Source organism: Myotis daubentonii, chromosome 2 (assembly GCF_963259705.1).
Source record: "Myotis daubentonii chromosome 2, mMyoDau2.1, whole genome shotgun sequence".
Lineage (NCBI taxonomy): Eukaryota > Metazoa > Chordata > Mammalia > Chiroptera > Vespertilionidae > Myotis > Myotis daubentonii.
Genome location: NC_081841.1, coordinates 40,488,895 through 40,509,431, shown reverse-complemented (window position 1 = coordinate 40,509,431; position 20,537 = coordinate 40,488,895). Strand labels below are relative to the sequence as shown.

At 42.0% G+C, this 20,537-nt stretch overlaps 1 protein-coding gene across 1 annotated transcript in view; it reads left to right on the top strand.

Moving 5' to 3' along the window:
• The window catches only part of PKP2 (plakophilin 2), an 81,353-nt gene extending 70,667 nt beyond the window's left edge, over positions 1 to 10,686 (top strand). The window contains exons 11-13 of the mRNA XM_059682548.1: positions 2,810 to 2,999; positions 8,991 to 9,078; positions 9,229 to 10,686. Of these exons, the coding sequence (XP_059538531.1) occupies positions 2,810 to 2,999; positions 8,991 to 9,078; positions 9,229 to 9,297 (347 nt within the window). The 3' untranslated portion in view covers positions 9,298 to 10,686. The remainder of the gene's footprint in view (positions 1 to 2,809; positions 3,000 to 8,990; positions 9,079 to 9,228) is intronic.
• The last annotated feature ends 9,851 nt before the right edge of the window (positions 10,687 to 20,537 follow it).

Below are 20,537 nucleotides of genomic sequence, written 5' to 3'. Positions count from 1 at the left end.
TTTGGACACTTCTCTAGGATTTCAATTCACATTCATTCATTGTTGCAGAATTTTCAAACATCCATGCCTTGGCTTGGGTTTTTAGCCATTACAGTGGGTCCTGGGTTACGTCGAGATCCGTTCCTACTTCGCCATAGGTCGGAACCCACCTACATAAGCACCTACGTCACTCCCATGGAGCACATACACAGCAGTAATGAAGTGAAACAGTAAAAAACATTTAAAAGAAAGATAACAACTCCTGGCCTTTACTTGTGGCAAATAAATAATAAAAAACATAAAGCATATATGTACATACGCTGAAATGACGGAACTTTTTTTTTTCATAAATAAATGGGAGATGGCGATGTAACCTCGAGTCCGACGTAACCCGAGGACTGTCTGTACATAAAATCTCCCTCAACTATATGACATTAAGCTATAACCTTCCTATATCGTGGTAAGGCCTTTAATTTTAGATTTCACTATTAAAGATCCAATTTTAATTGTCCCACAGTGAGTGAGTGAATGTATTTATGGAGGCCCTGTGTGTGTGTGTGTGTGTGTGTGTGTGTGTGTGTGTGTGTGTGTGAGTGTGAGAGAGAGAGAGAGAGAGAGAGAGAGAGAGAGAGAGAGAGAGAACACAGGGTGGGGCAAAATAGGTTTACAGTTGTGAGTACACAAAAGAATTTATTCTTGTATTATAATAAGAGAGGAAGAGAAAGAGAGAGGCACCCTTTGTATATTGTAGTGTTATGCTTTGTCATGAAAACAGTTATATTTTCTCAGAAAAACAAACATGATACAAAGTGTTAAAGACTCTATCTTCTCTAATTCTCACTCCTTAGACATGACCCTACCTTTCCACCTTAAAATTGATCTACAGAAGTGGACCTGCTGGTGGTGTGAGGGGGAAAGGTGGGCCTCCCTCATCAGTGATTGTTCTCACTGTGGGCAACCCCGGTCTCAGCAGCCACCACCGCACCTTGCAGAGAGATTGAGCATTTTCTGTTGTGATTGTCACAGACTTACTTTTATGTTTTCCACCTAAATTCAGTGGAAGGAAATTTCATGTTCTCAAGGGCTTTAGTTCTGTGATTTAACTTATTAAAAAGAGGAAACCTTCTCATAGTAATGTATCTGTGTTGAGAGCTTGCTAGGCACAGGGTATTATGATGCAGTAACACATGTTAACTTATTTAATCCCTCAAAACAACCCTGTGAAGTAAATACTATTGTTACACACCCACTTTGCAAATTAGGGAATACCAAGCGTAGAGAGGTTAAGTAGCTTACCTAGACCACACAGCCATTAAGTGGCAGAGACAGGACTGAAACTAAAGAGGTGTGGCCTCGGAGGATGAGATCTAAGCCCTTCGCACTCTGCTGCGATGCTGAAACACAGTCAAGAAGGAAGTGTTCCGGCCTTTGAGTAGAAGGTATGCCTTTCCTGTCAGTGGGGCCCAGGTGTCATCAAAGGATGACATTGTTCAGTTCCGTTTATCGAAGGTCTCTGTTATAGGCATGGCAGTCGGAGATAGACATCCGCAAACGAATACTATGACTGTCGTCAAGGGACCCGTAGCCACATCTGGAATTCATGTAACTGATCACAATGTAGACTCATAGAGAGAGAAGTACAGTTCAAGGTGCCACATAAACTCAGATGAAAAATAATAAAATTAAGCAGAGGTATTTGTTTTAAACTACAATAAACACAACACTGTATTAAAGAGCTCTGAGGAGCTACAAAAGCAAGAGAAATATGTTCCATATCTTTTTTTTAAGTAAATCTTTATTGTTGAAAGTATTACATATGACCTTTTTCCCCCCATTGCCTTCTCCCCTTTTATCCCCCCTCAAAAGCCTTCACCACCCTATTGTCTATGACTATGGGTTATACATATATGCATATGCGTTTACTGGTTGATCTCTTCCTACCCTCCCCTTCCATATCTTTTAAGGAGAGTCCAATCTAGTTAGAGAAAAAGAGAAAGCATATGTGAAAATAATTATTGCAAAAAATCAAGTACAAATTCATACTGTCCAAAATATATACCATAGGGCAAGTTATAATGAAATCATCAACCATTACTACCGCTCTTGTTTCTACAAAAGAAGCCAAACTAAAACCCTGCTACCAAGAACTTGCATAGTTAGTGAAAAATAAATTTAAAATAATCTCTTTTTAAAATGATACTATTATTTGTGTATTAAAGAAACTTTGGGAAGATAATTTTTTTTAAATATATTTAGGTCACCATCAATATTAATATTTTAATGTATTGCTTCTAAGGTTTCTTATGTGTATTTTGTTTCCTAATGTTATAATATTATGTATTCTTTATATAAATAAGTATAGATTTTTATATAGAATATTAATATAAGTATTTTCTTATTATTTGTGTGCTTCATAGATATATTTTACATAAAATTCTTTGCAGATGTATTATATTCTATTAGGCTTATTATAATTTTTCATTTATACATAATGCTATAATAAAGATTTCTACATAAAGCTTTTTCTATTTTTAAAGTGATATCTTTAGTTTGAATTCCTAGAAGTGGAATTACTGAGTCAAACAAAGAATGTGAAAATTTTAAAATTTTTTGCTCTTTCTATCAAATTCCTTTCTGAAAAGATTTCCAGTGTATTGAGCAAACAGCATCATCTTTTTAAAAATCCTTTCCAAACTCCAGTATTAGAGAGGTAACATCTTTCCATATGCTGTATTTCCTCTTTAAAATGTTCTTTACCCAAAACTTACTGGGATCTTGAGGTTAAAAAACAGTGTTTTTAATCAAGTGTTCTTTTTCTCTCATTTTGTAGCCAAAGAAACTCTACCTGATTTGGTTTCCATAATTCCTGACACAGTTCCAAGCACTGAGCTTCTCATTGAAACTACAGCCTCTGCCTGTTACACATTGAACAACTTAATCCAGAACAGTTACCAGAATGCCCGGGACCTTCTAAACACTGGGGGCCTGCAGAAAATTATGACTATCAGCGCAGGCGATACGTAAGTCCTTTAGCACCTACCCATTGGCTGTCTCCCCTTTCCCACCACCACTCCGTGTGCAAATCTAGTTGTAAACATTGTCACTGTGGACCATGGGCAACATTCAGGGCTGGCCAAACTCCAGAGCTTCCAGCATTTTATTAACCTGATGAATTAATTTGTTTCCCAGAACTACAGCTGTGATTTAAGAACAGCAGAATGTAGGCAGAGTGGGAGGACTATGGACAGGGAATACCTTTCACTGAAATCTGTGGAGCCCATGTTGGCCCAGGTGGCTAAGAAGAAGTAGTGATAACACAAGTGGGAGGCCAGCATAATAAATTCTTCCTCTCCCAGTTTTCTCTGTTACTTCTCTTTCCATTTCTTGTTCCCTTTTGAGAAGAGAAGTCTAATGCATATGCATCATCCCACATCCCCTTTTCTGTCTTCGAATTTTCCCCATTTAAAAATGGAGGAAGAGCCCTGGCCAGGTGGCTTGGTTGGAACATACACCAAAAGGTTGCGAGTTCGATTCTCATACCTGGATTGTGGATTCAGTCCCCTGTTGGGGCGAGTATGCGAGGCAGCCAGTTGATGTTTCTCTCTCACATCAATGTTTCTCTTTCCCTTTCTCTCTCTCTAAAAAATCAATAAAAACATATCTGCAGATGAGGATTTAAAATAATCTATATATATAAAAGCCTAAGTGACCGTTACAACTGGACCACCGGTCAACTGGCTGGTCACTATGACGATGCAATGACCATCAGGGGGCAGACAATCAGTGCAGGAGCTGCCCCTGGTGGTCAGTGCAATCCCACAGCAAACTTCCTGCCGCTGGCCAACCTCCCACAGTCCCTCCCCACAGCTGACTGGCCCCAATAAGCCCGATCAGGAATGGGCAAGACAGCCCCAATCGGCCCCAATTGCCAGCCAGGCCAAGGGACCTCACCTGTGCACGAATTCATACACCGGGCCTCTAGTCCTATTAATAAAAGGCCAATATGCAAATTGACCAAAGAGCAGAACAGCCGGTCGCTATGATGTGCACTGACCACCAAGGGGCAGACGCTCAATGCAGGAGCTGCCCTCTGGTAGTCAGTGCGCTCCCACAGGGCTAACACTGGTGAGGGCAGCAGTGGTGGCAGGAGCCTCTCCCGCCTCTGTGGCAGCTCTAAGGATGTCTGACTGATGGCTTAGGCCCGCTCCCCCTGGGCCTACAGTCAGACATCCCCCAAGGACTCCCGGACTGTGAGAGGGCACAGCTGGGCTGAGAGGATTCCCCCCCCCACCCCACCCCCACCCTCGCCCCTGCAAGTGCATGAATCTCGTGGACCAGGCTTCTAGTAATAAAATAAAAAGAAAGGAAGAGAATGAAAAACCTTGTATAATCAAATTATTACTATTACTTAATTTAGAGTGATAGGATCTAAAGGGGGCATGAAGATTACTATCTTTTCCTCTTTATACAATTCTGAATTGTTTGACTTGTTAAAGACAACTTACTTTTGTAAATAACTAAAAAAGAGAGAAATGTTATAGCCCAGTTCTAATGAGTTGCAAAGCAAATGGACTTCCTCTGTAATGGACAAGCATGTGCTTGGCCACACAAGGGTGAGCAGAGGGGTCTGTGGCATCCTGGATGATCACCTGTGTCCTCTACCACAGCCCCACCCAGTATAAAACCCTTGTACTTTGAGCTGCGCTCTGGCAAAGTTCATGGGAGGGAAGACCCCATTCAGAGTCAGGGTCACACAATTAAAAGGAGCACTGCTTAGAAGGTCAGTTCCTAAGAGCAGGGAATATTCACCTGTTCCCAGAGCCTGGCAAATAGCAGTTGGTCTGTCTTTGTGGGGAAAAAGCGAATTATTGCTGCAAAACAGAAATGACTATTTGCAGTAGTCATCCAAACTTCTAAGCAAATTTCCAAAAGACTGCATGATTTTACTTATTTGAGTACTCAGACATAACAGGCACATTGGAGTAAAAGTTGCTGGTGAAAGTGGCCTCTTTTGTAGTGTCTCAAGAAAGAAATTTCAAAGGGCTCATGCATGGAGAAGTTTAAATGTAGTGGTAAGATTTTCACTGGGCTGGAGGGAAATAATACACCCTCGGGGATGTAGAGGGTGGGCAGGCTCTAGCAGCAACTTCCTTGAAACTTCTGATAATCCTGCATGTTTTTTCTTGGTTCTCCATAACGAGCAAGGTGTCCCTCAAACCATCCAACCCACTTCCCTACTTCTCCTGGGCTCTCATTGGGCCCTGCCCTTAACCAATCCCTTTCCTGGACCTACCAGGGTTTCATGCCCCCTATCCAACCTGATTCTTTCCCCAGATTTTTCCAGGCTAGGCTCTGCCTCTTTATATCACCTTTCGGCTTTTAGTTCACATGCTTCAAGTAGAAGCTCCTCCCCTGTGCCATGTTGACGTCTAAGAATTCTGTGGCGTCATCTGGTTTCTACTGTGCATGTGCTGAGCAGCGGAGTTTTCTCTCCTCCGTCCCATAATCTGGTATCATCAGGCAGCACCCCCCAGGAAGATCTTCCTGGCTGCTTGGAGGGTTAAGTCTCCTCCACGATACCCTGAAGTGTGTACATGAATTTAATGCTATAGCCTCCTAGTAAATCCAGCTTGATGGGATGCTGTAAGTTCCTAGTGAAGCAGGCCCAATGTGTGAGTCGCTTCCCAGTTCATTAAGTTTAATATTTGATTCAGCTCCTTAGTTTATTAAGCTCAGTGTTTGAATCCCCTTTGATCCCTCTCTTTATTAATAACTAGCTAACTACCTCTGCTTAACACCATCACTTTTGGGAGCTTCTTGTAGCTTGGCAACATATGGAGGAGCTAATCTGTTATTTCTTTGTTGCCCCAAGCGTCCATTTGCGAGCCAGTCCTCACATGCCCTGTCTAAAAAAAGAAAAGAAAAAAAGTCAACAAGGAATTTCTACTGTCTGTGCCTGATGCTCCTTGCTTGCTAAAGTGTTGTACAGCTGACCTGTAATTTATGGCATCAGTTTAAATGAAGACATCAACTGAGGCAAGCTCAGATTCCCAGAATTTGAGCTCATTCAGGAATAGCAGAGAAATGACAGTGCTGGGAACCCATGCTGCAGCAAGCTTCCGGGGAGGCTCAGTCTTCTTTAATCAGACATTTACAGGGAGTCAGTCTCTCAGTTCATAAGTTCTCTTCTTCTAAGGGGGCATGCATGACATTCTCTATTTCATATCCTCTGGTTTCATTCTAGGTTGAGATTCTTTCACACGGTCTAGCCTGGGGACCAATTATCATTTATATCATTTTATCTTTGAATAAATATATGAGTTCCCAAGTGTCAACAGCCAACTTATAAACAAATTTTATAAATATAACACCCTTGTGAAGGGGAGGAAAAATACTTTTTTCTCTACCCTTCTAGTGTTATCAGGGGAATTGAGGTATTGGGGACGGAGTCCTTACGATATCTCAAGAAAAAGAATTTTTTGAGACTCACACGGGAGGATGAGTGATTTTTATTTGTGTTGAATTACATCCCTTGGTTTCCAAAGTCCCGTTTCCCTTAATCCAGTTCTTGAAGGAGTGCAGCTGGGGCTTCAGCACAGCTAAAAGCAAAGTCAGTGTCCACAGTTTCCATTCCACATTGCAGCCGGGTCCAGTTCAGCAGCAGCTAGTTATATAGTCCATTAGTCCATTGTGTGTAGGGGTGGTCATGTGGGTGAATGCAGGAAGCAGGAGTGTGAGAGCCCCAAAACTGGGAGTCAGTCAAGAGCACAGCACGCTAAGAGCATAAGAGGAACCAAGAAAAAACAAGAGAGCTAACTCTTTTGTTTAGGGGATTAAATGTTCCTGTGCTTGCAGTGGCCACACCCATTCTGGCCAGTGACCTTTTCCCAGGTGTGACTGACAAACAAGTACCTTTCTAATGTCACCCAAACTTTACTGGTCATGTCTCTCTCGCCCCCTGTTCAGTGCCTTCCTCCAGCAATCTGTAGGGAATAGACTGGCGGCTCCCTGGGGAGTGTAAAGCTTTAACTTCCTGGTGAAACTGCCTAAATGACATGTCTATAATATTTGGCCTTCCCTTTGCTCCTTTCCTGTTACTAATAACTAGGTTAATTACAACAGTATCACTGGGTACTTGGCTGAGACACCCCTGCAATAAAAAAGACAGATTAACAAAAGAAAAACAAAGGAAGTTTGATAACATATAGACCGTCTGTATCCTTGGGAGAGACCCAGGAAAACTGAGTAACTCCTAGAAATGGCCCAAGCCTCTAACAAAAGATGCTGGGGAAGAGGGGAGGCCAGTTTAGGGGGATTCCCAGGAAAAGCACAGTAAACAAGGGTTGTTGGGCAGATTTAACTCCTTGCCTTCTCCGTTGATCAAACTTTCTAAAGATTGAGTCATCCCTCACTTTCTGGTACAGAAACTCCTTACAAATGGAGATTTTCCTTATAAATGTCTCTTTCAAGGGTAACTTCCACTCAGTTTTCAGAGCTTTCCCTATGTCTGCTGTTTCTTAAAAATAATCCCGTGCCAGAGAGGCATATTTGGGGGTGGTGTATTCTGTTCCCCTTCACTTGCTGTTGAACTCTTTCCAATTTTAAATATTAGGGACCCATAGCTTTCATGGATTAATTAGTATCTCAGTTATAAACAAGCTAGTCTGAGAAATCCATGAGGTGACTAAAAGTTCTGTAGGGTGCCGATCTGCCTTACCCTCTCTGCCCAGTTGGTGTAGAAGAGAAAGGCTTTTAGCTGAAGAATGAGCCCAGCATGCGCTTCTCCATACAGCTTTGCATTCTCTAGTCTTGGTTGCATGTTTACAAACTCCTATGATAGGAAAGATAAAAGATATGTTTCTTTGTTAAAAGAAAGTTCAGGTGGTAGAAGAGAAAAAGATCAAAGAAAGCATTTTCTCCTCAGCCAGAAACAGGAAATTTGGGACAAATTTTAAAGCAGAACATCAAAAACTAAATACAATGTCAAATTCAGTGGTAACTTGGATTTAAAACAGGAACACATTTGACATTTGCTCAGCACAAGAACAAAGCCATTTTGAACCTATTTTAACAACTGTTCCAACAAGAACTTATTTTATTAACTTGAAAAAATTATTCCTACCTATAGAGTCACTCAGTCTAAGAGAAGGATATATATATTTTTCAGTCACACTTTCCTGATAAAAATACATGTACACACATTATAAGCATACATATATATTTGTTCTATAAATGGCAGTATAAATATATAAATATAAATTGTATTCTATAAATAAATTTAAGGATTTGTAACATAGTCCTTATAAATATAAAAAATTTGTTCTATAAACTCTTTATTTGTTAGCACTGTTAGTGGTTTTATAAGATTTTTTTCGCCTGGCTGGAGTGGCACAGTGGTTGAGTGTTGATCTATGAACCAGAAGGTCATAGTTTGATTCCCAGTTTGGGCACAAGCCCAGGTTGTGGGCTTGATCCCCAGTAGGGGACCTGCAGGAGGCAGCCAATCAATAATGTTGCTCTCTCTCATCAATGTTTCTATCTCTATCTCTCTTTCTTCCTCTCCCTGAAAAATCAATAAAAACATATTTAAAAGATTTTTTCAAAATAATTTATAGCCTGGCCAGCATGACTCAGTGGTTAAGCATCGACCTTTGAACCAGGAGATCACGGTTTGATTCCTGGTTAGGGTACATGCCCGGGTTGTGGGCAAGATCCTCAGTGGGGGATGTGCAGGATGCAGGCGATCAATGATTCTCTCTCATCATTGATGTTTCTATCTCTTTCTCCCTCTTCCTTCCTCTCTGAAATCAATAAAAATATATTTAAAAAATAATGAGTGTTCCCTGGCCTGAAGTTTACCATTTGATTCTCTTATCATTGTGAGTAACCTGACTTAATGGATGGCTACTGAGCAGCAGCAGTTAAAGAAGATTCACAGACCGTCCAACGGCCACCTCCAGGAGCCTCAGACGCATTCTCACTGATCTCGGAATGTCCTTTTCTTCTTTCAGCTATGCCTCCAACAAGGCAAGCAAAGCCGCTTCTGTTCTCTTATATGCCCTGTGGACACACACGGAGCTCCACAATGCCTACAAGAAGGTAAGAGCGCTCAAAAGGCATGTGTCCTAGTTAGCAGAGCCAGATCCTAATGGCCCACTTGTCTGACCCTGGTGGGAAATCACTAAGAACTGCAGTTTTGTGTGTGCAAATGTTGTTATTGATCATATTTTTTGTTTGCTTATTCCAAAGGCTCAGTTTAAGAAGACAGATTTTGTCAACAGCCGGACCACCAAAGCCTACCACTCCCTTAAAGACTGAGGAAAGTGAAAAAGTGCTCTCAGAAATACCAACCTCACCATTCTCGGCCACACAAAAAAACCCCAAAGGAAAACACCTATTTTTCTACTTCCCAGTCCAAGAAACCTCAGAAATAAAGCATGCCTTGTTTTTATCCTTTTCTATTTCCATGGTCCCCCGAATCCAGAAGACAAATAATCAGAATATGATTTTATTAGTCTTCCAGAAGATTTTCACAAGTTTGCCACCAGAAGATACTGGCAGCAGGCTGTATTTACCCTCCACAGATAGTGGTCTTTGGGATTAGGGCTTATGGCTCATGCCCTCCTGGAACCGAAATGTGAATTCATGTGGAATGGACGTTGACAGAATAAATAAGGAAAGAAGCTGTTGTAGTATTACTAGGATTTTAAAAGTTTTATCTACATTTCCAAGTTTTGTCACTTATGTGCACATTGCTTCACCAGAGAGCCATGCATATATTGTCTGCAGTGTTGAAACAGAATGGAAAGGACAAATATTTGCTAAGTTATCCAGGAGAAAATTTAATGGCAAAACTGTTTTTTGTTTGTTTTTTTATGACTTTGTGCTTGTTCTTATCCTCTTGAATTTTTTCTCTGACTTTAAATGAACTTAAGAAGTTTAAATCATGGAGCATGCATGTCTATAAGAAAAAAGAATTGAAAGGTAGTGATCAAGCAGATTTAAAATCTTTTCTACAGAAAAAGGAACTTTGGCTATGAAATTCAGTGTTTCCTCTAACCACTGAGTAAATGAGATTTTTGCTTAAGGAAATACTTTACCTATAACAACAGCATTAAATGCAAATCTCTTCTGAACAGTAGCACTCAATGTAATCTATTTCCTGGACTTTCTCAGCCTCTGCAGTGGGCTGGTGGAAGAATGGACTCTATATTTAGCTACAGAAGGAACCAAGGTCTCTCAAACTGCAGGGCCAGCCCAGGGCTCTGAAAACACAGTTCATTTAAATAAGTTACGTTGTTATCAACCAGCCCAAGTTTGCCCAACATTTAAAAAAGAGCACAGAGCCACTAAGTCTCATAATCTTCCTCAAGCCATTATTTTAAGTAAAGGAAACTCTAGAGAAGAAAAATAAAGGCGTTATATTGAGGATAAAGGGGTCTAGGCCACCCAGAAGTGATATGAGAAGTACCCATATGTAAAAGTTGACAACATCGTCTATTAGGGCGAATCTGTATTAAGTGTTATTTTAACTGGACTCTAGTTTATGCATTCATAAAGAAGTAATCTTCTCAACTACAATTCTGTTTTGTTATGTTTTTTAAAAGAAACCTTACAATGTTTGTTATAAGAAATAAGAAGTAAAAAATTCATCTCCTTTTGTCCAGAAAAGCGTAATAGAAAATAAATCCCCATTTTCTATTTGAATGTGTATGTAAGTCTTTATTATATTTAGAACTTGAAATTTTTTCCATTTTAACAGCTCAGTGGAGAAGATTGAAGTTACTAACCTAGTTTAACCTGAAATTATTTAGATACCCATTTTTAAAATACTGAAGATAGCAATTCTCTTTTTCCAGAGTTTTGACGATAGGCATTTGGAGTATCTTTATTTCCCCTAGGTAACTGATTTCTGTTCAAGAAGTTTCTGTATTTTTTAAGGCACTAATGGAGCCTTTAGTAAAGTTCACCACAAAGTTAGGCAAAAATAACGTTGCCTGCATTAGAATCTGGGCATCTAATTTATGTATCTTAGTATATGTGATATGATTGATGTGATATTTGAGGATTTGACCTGATAAACTTTAATCTAATGACTAAGAGTTTAATACCTTGTAATTGCTTTGTAATTCTTCCCTAACTAAAGTCCTTAATCCTTTAACAAGTAACTCTTCCTATAAGAAAGATAAGACTAGCTAGTGACTAAAACTTGTTAAAACGGAGATACAAGTGCGTTAGCTATTGTTAAATTTTAGTAAATGGAGTGAGTCTGTGACCACGAAAGATAGACTTTATTTGATCCCTGTGTTTTGCTTTGTCACTCTGCTTACAAAAACTTCATGCTTTGTATCTGTGAACATTTCTGAGGGAAGTCATTATTTGATTGATTATCAGTTTTAATCACTGGTCCACTCACAAAGCTCTTTTATTTCCCATGTACCCAGACTATGCCCATGTCATCAAAGGAAGTGACCAGCTGAGCAGGGCCCTTGCATTCATTCATGCTAAGAGTTCCAAAGGGCTGTGCCTTGTCAGGAATTCTGTGTGGTCTTCAAGAATATGGGATATTCCCGCCATTTCTATAACTGGAAACATTTGTTTATACCCATGGGAATAACTAAAGGATTATCTAACAAAATAGAGAGGAGATTAAATGTCAAGTGGGAAAATAAACAGCATGAGTAGATAAACCACTTTAAAACCAATATAATCACTCTGAAGAAGCAATTTCCTATAAGAAAAGGGAAATGGGAAATATTTGTATTTATATATATTATAGTTATAAATGAAATTTCCTTTAAATAACATGTGTGATGAACTTACTGCATTGGAATGATGAGGACTTCAATATATGTGTACTTTAAGCAAAACTGAAGAAGCCTCAGTCACAGAATCTGAGGATTAAGAGGGAATTTAGAGGGCATCTGGTCATGTCCTCCATAAAGTATCTTCTTGCATCAGGAAAGACTCAGTTCTTATTGAAGTGACAGAGAAAAAAAATATGCCAGCATTCATTCAACTAATGCCCAACATGATCCTGTAACTAGCCCAACTCAAGACTCACTAGCTGTTGCATTTAAGTGTTTGTTGTGTGGCTCAGTGGATGACCATCGACCCATGAACCAGGAGGTCATGGTTTGATTCCCAATCAGGGCACAAGCTCAGGTTGCAGGCTTGATCCCCAGTAGAAGGCATGCAGGAGGCAGTTGATCGATGATTCTCTCTCATCATTGATGTTTCTCTCTCCCTTCCTTTCTGAAATCAATAAAAATATATTTTAAAATGTTTGTTTCCTTTTTTATCTATACTTACTAGAGGCCCAGTGCATGAAAATTTGTGCACTTAAGGGATGGGGGGGGGGTCCCTTAGCCCGGCCTGAGCCCTCTCACAGACTGGGAGCCCTCGGGGGTTGTCAGACTGATGGCTCCCCTTCAGGGAGTGGGCTTAAGCCACAGTCTGGCCTCCCTCTGCAAGAGGTGACCTGCGGGCTGATTGGGGGATACCGCTAGCCAGCGAGTGGCTGCCCCCCCCATCATCCCACCACCACCACCACCACCATCACCCCCTGATCGCCGTTGCCTCCCTCTGCCTGCTGGCACCTGCCTCGGCTGGCCTGGTGCTACCCGCTTGCCGGCCTCACCCCGGGGCCGACCGGTCATTCTGCTGTTCAGTCGATTTGCATATTAGGCTTTTATTATATAGGATTCCTTCCCACAACAAACACTTTGTTTTTTTAAAATTGATTTCAGAGAGAGGGAGGGAGAGGAAGATAGAAACATCAGTGATGAGAGAGAATCATTGATTGGCTGCCTCCTGCATGCCCCGTACTGGAGATCAAGCCTGCAACCCTGACATGTGCCCTGACCAGAATTGAACAGTGGTTTCCTGGTTCATAGGTCAACACTCAACCACTGAGCCATGCCAGATGGCCAGAAACAAACTTTTCAAAATAAAATTCTTTTTACTAGTAGGTCTAACATTTTAGTTTATACTGGTACTGACCTTTTAATCTCTTATGCAATTAAATGTAGCCTTTTAAGGACTATAAGAAAAAGAACTCTCTTTTTGTGATTTATTCAAGAAAGAGCACTCAAAATGCCACACATTGGCATAAGAGCTGTTTAAAATAGAAGGGAAAGCATTCTGAAGGCCATAGTTTGGGAAACACAGTTAAAGAACCTGCAATATTTAGCTGGAGAGTGGTGGGTGCTATGTTATTCTGACAGAGTAGAATTGTGAGACTAACTCAGCAATAGTAGACATATTGAGTATGCCCTACCACATCCTCTGAAGTGTGCATATATTTTTTCTTTTTCTTTTATGTTTATATGTGAAAATAACCTGAAATAGAGAGAGGTTAAGTCACATTCCAAAGTCACATAGCTGGAAAGTGCAGAGGAGCTATAGGAACAGGGCTAGGGGTGACCAGGGCTCCTGTGGGAACCAATAATGACAGACTCATGTCTCCATGCTGGGGAAATGTGGGGTCTCTGGCTTTGATCCCTTAATCATTATGAAACTAGAGGCCTGGTGCACAAAATCCATGCACAGGGGCAGAGGGGGGCTCCCTCAGCCTGGCCTGAACCCTCTCACAATCCAGGACCCCTCAGGGGATATCCAACTGCCAGTTTAGGCCCAATCCCGGGATCAAGCCTAAACTGGCAGTCAGACATCCCTCTCGCAATCCGGGACCGCTGGCTCCTAACTGCCTGCCTGCCTGCCTAACTAATCACCCCTAACTGCTCTCCTGCCTGCCTGATCAACCCTAACCACTCTACATGCCTGTCTGTTCGACCCTAACCACTTGCCTGCCTTCCTGATCTCCCCTAACCACTCACCTGCCTGCCTGATTGCCCCTAACCGCCTCTGCCTCAGCCCCTGCCACAGCAGCTTTGTCCGGAAGGACATCCAGAATGACATCCAGAAGGTCGTTTGGCTGTCCCGTCTAATTTGCATATTATGCTTTTATTATTATAGATGTCCCTCTTTGTCTCTTGTTACAGCCTTATTCTAAATTCTATTTAGTCATATAAATATTGCTACCCAGATTTTTTTTCATTTCCATTTGCATGAAATACCTTTTTCTATCTCTTTACTTTCAGTCTGTGTGTGTCTTTCAATTTGACGTTGGTCTCTTGTATGCAGCATATGTACAGGGCTTGTTTTTTTATCCACTCATCAACCCTGTGTCTTTTAATTGGAGCATTTAGTCCATTTACATTTAAAGTAGTTCTTGATAGGTGTGTAGTTATTGTCATTTTATTAATTGCTTTCTGATTGTTTTTGGAGTTACTCTCTTCTCTATGTTGGTGACTTTCTACAGTGTTGTGTTTAGACTTCTTTCTTTCTTTTTATATCTCATAAATTTTTGCTTTGTGGTTACCATGTCCTTCCTATATACCAAGCTATATTTATAGCAGTCTATTTTAAGTTGATGGTTGCTTAAGTTTAAACACATTCTAAAATAACTACAATTTTTATTCACCCTTCCCTGTTTATGTTTTTGGCATTACTTTTTGCTTTTGTGTGTGTGTTTGGTTATATCCCTAAATTTTACTGTAATTACACATGATCTTCCTAGTTTTGCCTTTTAACCTTTGTACTACCATTATAGTTGGTTGAACCATTACTTTTACTAAATGTTTGCCTTTGTCAGAATTTTTTTTCTTTCCTGTATTTTCTTAATCATATTTATTCTTAGTCTTTTCTACTTTAAGTCCCTTTAAAATTACTTTCTATACTGACTTAGCAGTGATAAACTCCTTTAGCTTATTCTTATCTAGGAAACTCTTTATCTCTCCTTTGATTCTATATGGTAGCCTTGCTGGTTAAAGTAATCTTGGTTGTAGGTCTTTCATCTTCATCACTTTGAAGATTTCATGCTATTCCCTTCTGGCCTGCAAAGTCTCTGTTGAAAAATCAGATATCTTATGGGAACTCAACTTGTACATAACTAACTGCTTTTTTCTTTCTACTTTTAAGATCCTTTCTTTATCTTCAACCTTTGGCATTTTAATTTGACGTGTCTTGATATGGACCTCTTTGGGTTCATCTTCGTTTGGTATTCTCTGCACTTCCTGGACTTGTATGTATGTCTATTTCTTTGCCTGCTTAGGGAAGTTTTCAGTCATTATTTCCTCAAATAAGTTTTAAATCTCTTGTCCTCTTCTCCTTCTGGTACCCCTATGATGCAAATGTGGTATGCTTGATGTTGTCCCAGAGGTCCCTTAAACTATCCTCAATTTTTTAAATTCTTTTTTCTTTCTGCTGTCTCTTTGGGTGCTTTCCACTACCTTTTCTTCCAGATCGCAGATTTGATCCTCTGCTTCATCTAATGTTCTGGTGGTTCCCTTGAATGTATTCTTTTTTAAAAATATATATATATTATTGATTTTCTACAGAAAGGAAGGGAGAGGAATAGTTAGAAACATCAATGAGTGAGAAGCATCAATCAGCTGCGTCCTACACACCCCCTACTGGGGATGTGCCCGCAATCAAGGTACATGCCCTTGACCGGAATCAAACCTGGGACCCTTCAGTCTGCAGGCCGACGCTCTGTCCACTGAGCCAAACCAGTTAGGGCTCAAATGTATTCTTCATTGCAGTTATTGTATTCTTCAGTTTTGACTGATTCTATTTTATGGTTTCTATATCTTTGTTGCAGTTCTCACTGAGTTCATATGTTCTTCCCCTAAGTTCATTGAGCATCTTTATAACCAGTGTTTTGAATTCTGTATCAGCTTGTTTCCATTGCATTTACTTCTTTTCTTTTGGAATTTTGTTCTGTCCTTTCATTTGGGACTTGTTTCTTGTTTTGTTTTTTGTCTTCTCATTTTGTTTGATTCCTGTGTTTGTTTCTATGTTTTGGGCAGATAATTCTATATTTTCTATGGCAGAGTGGCTTTACGTAGCAGGTGTCCTGTGAGGCCCATTGGCACCATTTGCCTGTTCATCTGAGCCAGGTGTTCCAGGTGTGCCCTTGTGTGAGTCGTGTGTGCCCTCCTGTTGTATTGAGCCTTGAGTAGGATTGACCCTCAGGCTGACAGGCTTTGAGGACTGGTCATGACTGCAGTGGATATGTTTCTGTACAGGAGCTTACCCCACAGAGCAGGGCGCTGGTGCCATCCGCCTCTGCCCTTTGGGTGGTTCGTTTGTGGAGCTGGTTGGGTGATGCTCTGGTGTGGTCTGAAGTTGGCCACTGGGTGTGTTGGTTCTATAGCCTCTTGGGAGGGGCTGTGATGCAGGCCACAGTCAGCTGCCATTTGTGCCTGGCTTGGGGCTTCCTGGTAGGAGCTACAAAGTAATCAGCATTTGGCAACTACCTGTGCTGGACTTGGAGGCACCTGGGAGAAGCTAAGCTGCAAGCAAGACTGGCTGCCACTGGTACCAGGCTGGGACTCTAAGAGCATGGGACTCTATAGTGCAAGCCGAGGCCAGCTACCACTTGTGCAAGGTTTGTGGTTGTTTCATTAAAGCTACATTCCAAGCCAACACTAGCCGCAGCATATGACAGGTTTGGAGTGACCTGATGGGGGAGTTACAATGCAGGTTGAGATCAGTTGCCACTTGCGTTGAGCTTGGGGCCACTTAGCATGAGGTACAGGGCATGCCGAGGCCAGCTGCTGGGGTTTGTGGATCTTTTAGAAATTTTAGGAAAGTCCACAACTCGAGCCGAGGCAAGCTGCTTGAAGTGGCCCAGGTGTGCCGGGGTCCAACCCCAGCAGGTCCAGGGGTTCCCCAAAGGTGTGGACGGAGTCGGTGAAGAAGGAAGGACATGGAGGCAGAGTTCAGTTGATCAGCAGCCTAGCAGGATCTCCAGCCAAGTTCTGGTCTGGATCTCCAGAGAGGTTCTGCTCCAGATCTCCAGCCAGGTTCAGTCACCAGGTTCTAGTCAGGTTCTCTTGCCAATTTCTGCAGTCAGGTTCAGTCCAGGATCCCTTGCCATGTTCTCTCCAGCGAAGCTCCTCCATCTCCTGGTTCCCTGTAGGTTCTGTCTCTCTTGGTCTTGTCTTCTGAGTTCTGTGTCTGAAGTTCTGTCTCTCTGTCTGGTTACATCTGTATTTATACCAGTTGATTCAATCCTATCAATCTCTATTACAAAGGTTAGGGCGTTTCTTATCTCCATTCCAGGGAGTAAAGATTATGTAGCTTAAGCATGATTGTTTGTAGTGATTAACTACCCTCCTGGCACTTAGTTAAGGAGTTTCATCCCCTCCCTGACTTCAGGGAAAAATTCCTACCTGGGGAAACAACCTTTCTAGGAGAGGCATCCCCTCCCTGACTTCAGGGGAAAATTCCTATGTGGGGAAACAACCTTTCTCGGAGAGGTGACCTTGGTTAAAACACAGCGCCAAGAAGGTGAGCAAACATATTAAGAACCGTATGCCATATATGCCAGGTCCCTTGAAACAGCAAGGATGGACCGGCTCCCGGCACAGGTGTTGGAGTGGGGTGTGCTGCCCTAGGGAATCACCAATGATGTTAGCCAGGTTACTGGAGAGCTCAGATTTGGTGCCTGCCATCTGGGTTGGAGGAGAGCTCAACAAAGGAGCGATGGTGCCTTCCAGTCCCTCCATCCCTGGAGAGAGCTCCCCTAAGCCCTATCCTTCCAGCCCCCACCCTGAAGCTAGTCAATTCCGTTCCTCCCTGTATGTCCCTGGCACTTTTGGACTGAACTGCCTCCCCTGTGCTGGCACTTGGGTGAGTGAGTTTGTGAGCTGGTGAGTCCATGAGTGGGCCCCTCAGGAGGAACACCTAGGACTCCAGCACCCTCCTTCTCACTCGGATGCAACCCCTGCTGGTTTTTACAGCCAGAAGGTATGGGGACTTCTCTTCTGACTCAGGTGCCCACGGCTGGGGAGCCCAGTGTGGGCTGGGACCCCTTGCTCCTCAGAGGGGACCTCTGCAGCTAAGATATCCCTCCAAGTTCTTAATCACTACACGTGGGTGTGGGACCAGCCCATTTCTCATCTCCATTTCTCGTCTCCGTCCCTCCTACCAGTCTCAACATGACTTCTTTATGTCATTAGTTAGAGGACTTCTGTTCAGCTGTCTTTAGGTGGTTCTCAATGATGTTTCTCTAATTTAGCTGTGATTTTGCTGTGGTCACAAGGAGGTGAGCACAGCCTTTAATTATTTTATCTTTTTTATTTTTTGTTGTTTGTTTTTTGTTTTGTTTTTGAGAGAGAGAGAGAGAGAGAGAGAGAGAGAGAGAGAGAGAGCACAAGGGAGAGAAAGAGACATCAATTTGTTGTTCCACTCATTTATGCATTCATTGGTTAATTCTTGTATGTGCCCTGACCGGGGATTGGACCGCACCCTTGACATTGGAGCAGCACTCTAACCAGCTGAGCTATCCGGCCAGGGCGTTGCTGCACCATCTTGACTGGAAGTTTTCCTGAATTCTGACTTTACCCCTCACTAGCTCTGTGACTCTGGAGCGTTATTTTAAATTTTTGAGTGTTTTACCTCATTGGTTAAATCATAGGATTTTTTAGGGAATAAAATAAGATGTTTTCAAAGTGCCTGGCACCTCAGTGCTCAAGAAAAGGTAGCGATTGCTTCCTCCCTCGTCGCTCTGGCTGCCACCCAGGGGTCTCCAGTTGTTTCCCCTGCTTTTCACTGTGTCCCAAGGATCACCTTAGAGCAGAAAGCAAACTCCAGGAAAGAGTGGTGAGAAGAGATGAGGGAAAACTTACCCACAGAACCTCCTCGCCCCCTCCAGCCCCTCCCCGTGCCTCCAGATTTCCCTCACTCTTCTTCTGCTGACCTGTGTAACCCACAACCCCACAGTCCCTTGTCCTGCCCATGTTAACACCAAACCCCATCCTCCTCAAGAACCCGAATCAGGAGAACCTCCCAAGGGCAAAACGTGAACGGACTCCCCTGCTGGCTGCGGGGGTTGCAGCAGGAGACCCTGTGTTTTGTTAACTCGGGTGGCAATACCTTTTCTATTTAAAAAGTAAGGGTAAATAATGTGTCAGGTCAGCTGTGCAGTAAAAAAGATTAGGTTTTTTGGAAGAATATTCTGAACCAGTAAATGTTTTATGTTTGTATGAAAGTTGGGTGTGGCATGGTCTACACATCACCCCAACTACACCCTTTCTCACCTCTTTCCAATACAATAGAATTTTTAGAATTTTTAACAGGACAGGTGTCCAGAATAAAGACTACATTTCCCTGCCTTACTTGCACCTGAGTGAAGGCATATGATTAAATGCTGACCAGTGGGATGTGAGTGAAGTATAATCCTGTAGCTTCTCAAAACCTTCCTTAAGAGACAGTGGGCAAGTGCCCTTTGCCCTCTTTTGTCCTCTGGATCCATTCTGACTAGCATGCTGATGCTACATACCTGGACCCCAAAAGGGAAGGCCACACTCCGGCGTGGCAGGACAAAGACCCGAGAGGGACCTCGTCACACAAGCTCTGGACCACTTACCTTCAAACACTGCACACGTGAAAGGGAAATAAAACCTCGGGAGGTGTAAGCTATTATTATTTTGGTTTTCATAACTCACAATCAAACTTAATTCTGTTACTTCTTGACACCATTGTCTAGAGCAGCGGTTCTCAACCTGTGGGTCACGAACGACCCTTTCACAGGGGTCGCCTAAGACCATCGGAAAACATATATAATTACATACTGTTTTTGTGATTAATCACTATGCTTTAATTACGTTCAATTTGTAACAATGAAATTGGGGGTCACCACCACATGAGGAACTGTATTAAAGGGTCACGGCATTAGGAAGGTTGAGAACCACTGGTCTAGAGCAAAATCAAATTAAAAGAAGAAATTTCCGAACCTCTATTCTAGATCAAAATGTCAACTATAAGATTAAATTGCTAGTAAGAATACAGAGAATGAGAAGGTAATTCGGTCAGTTAACTTAGGACTTCCGATCCCTTTATCCTGTTGATAAAGCTCTTTACAAAGCAGTGTGCAGCCATGTTGTGAAATTAGTTCTACTCAATGGAAAAATAAATACCATTCCAACAGGGAACTAACTGGAAGGTGCAGGCTTGACCATATGGTATCAGGTTTCCTCTAAGAAGCATGCTCTGGGCATATTGCTTGGGGCGGAGGTGAGTAATACCGAAACACAGTTCATAAAACTATGTGACCAGCAAAGCCTGTTTTCTGCCATGGATTGGCTGGCAAATGTCAAGAAGAAAGTTTCTATACAATGAAAACAGTCATTAAGTAGACAGCTAACTTAAGTCACATTTTTAAAAGATCTACTGGAAAACCATCTACAGGTGCCTAACTCAATGTATCCACAGGGGCTCTGTTTGACAAGAGGCATCTAATTTCTGACTGTGTTTAAGAAACCTTACCAAGTCATAATAAATAGCCCTGTAAGGTTTGGTGGAATTTGCATCATGGATCTTGTCTTTGGGCACTCAGTGTCCACTCTCACCTCTTCTGAATTCCCTCCTATTGTATCCTAAGGGCTAGAAGGCAAAAAAACTACATTTTTCAGACTCTTTCCTTTAGGGTTTTGGATGCAGCTTATGGTCTGCCAGTATCATGCAGTTGGGGGGGAAAATGGGGGCCA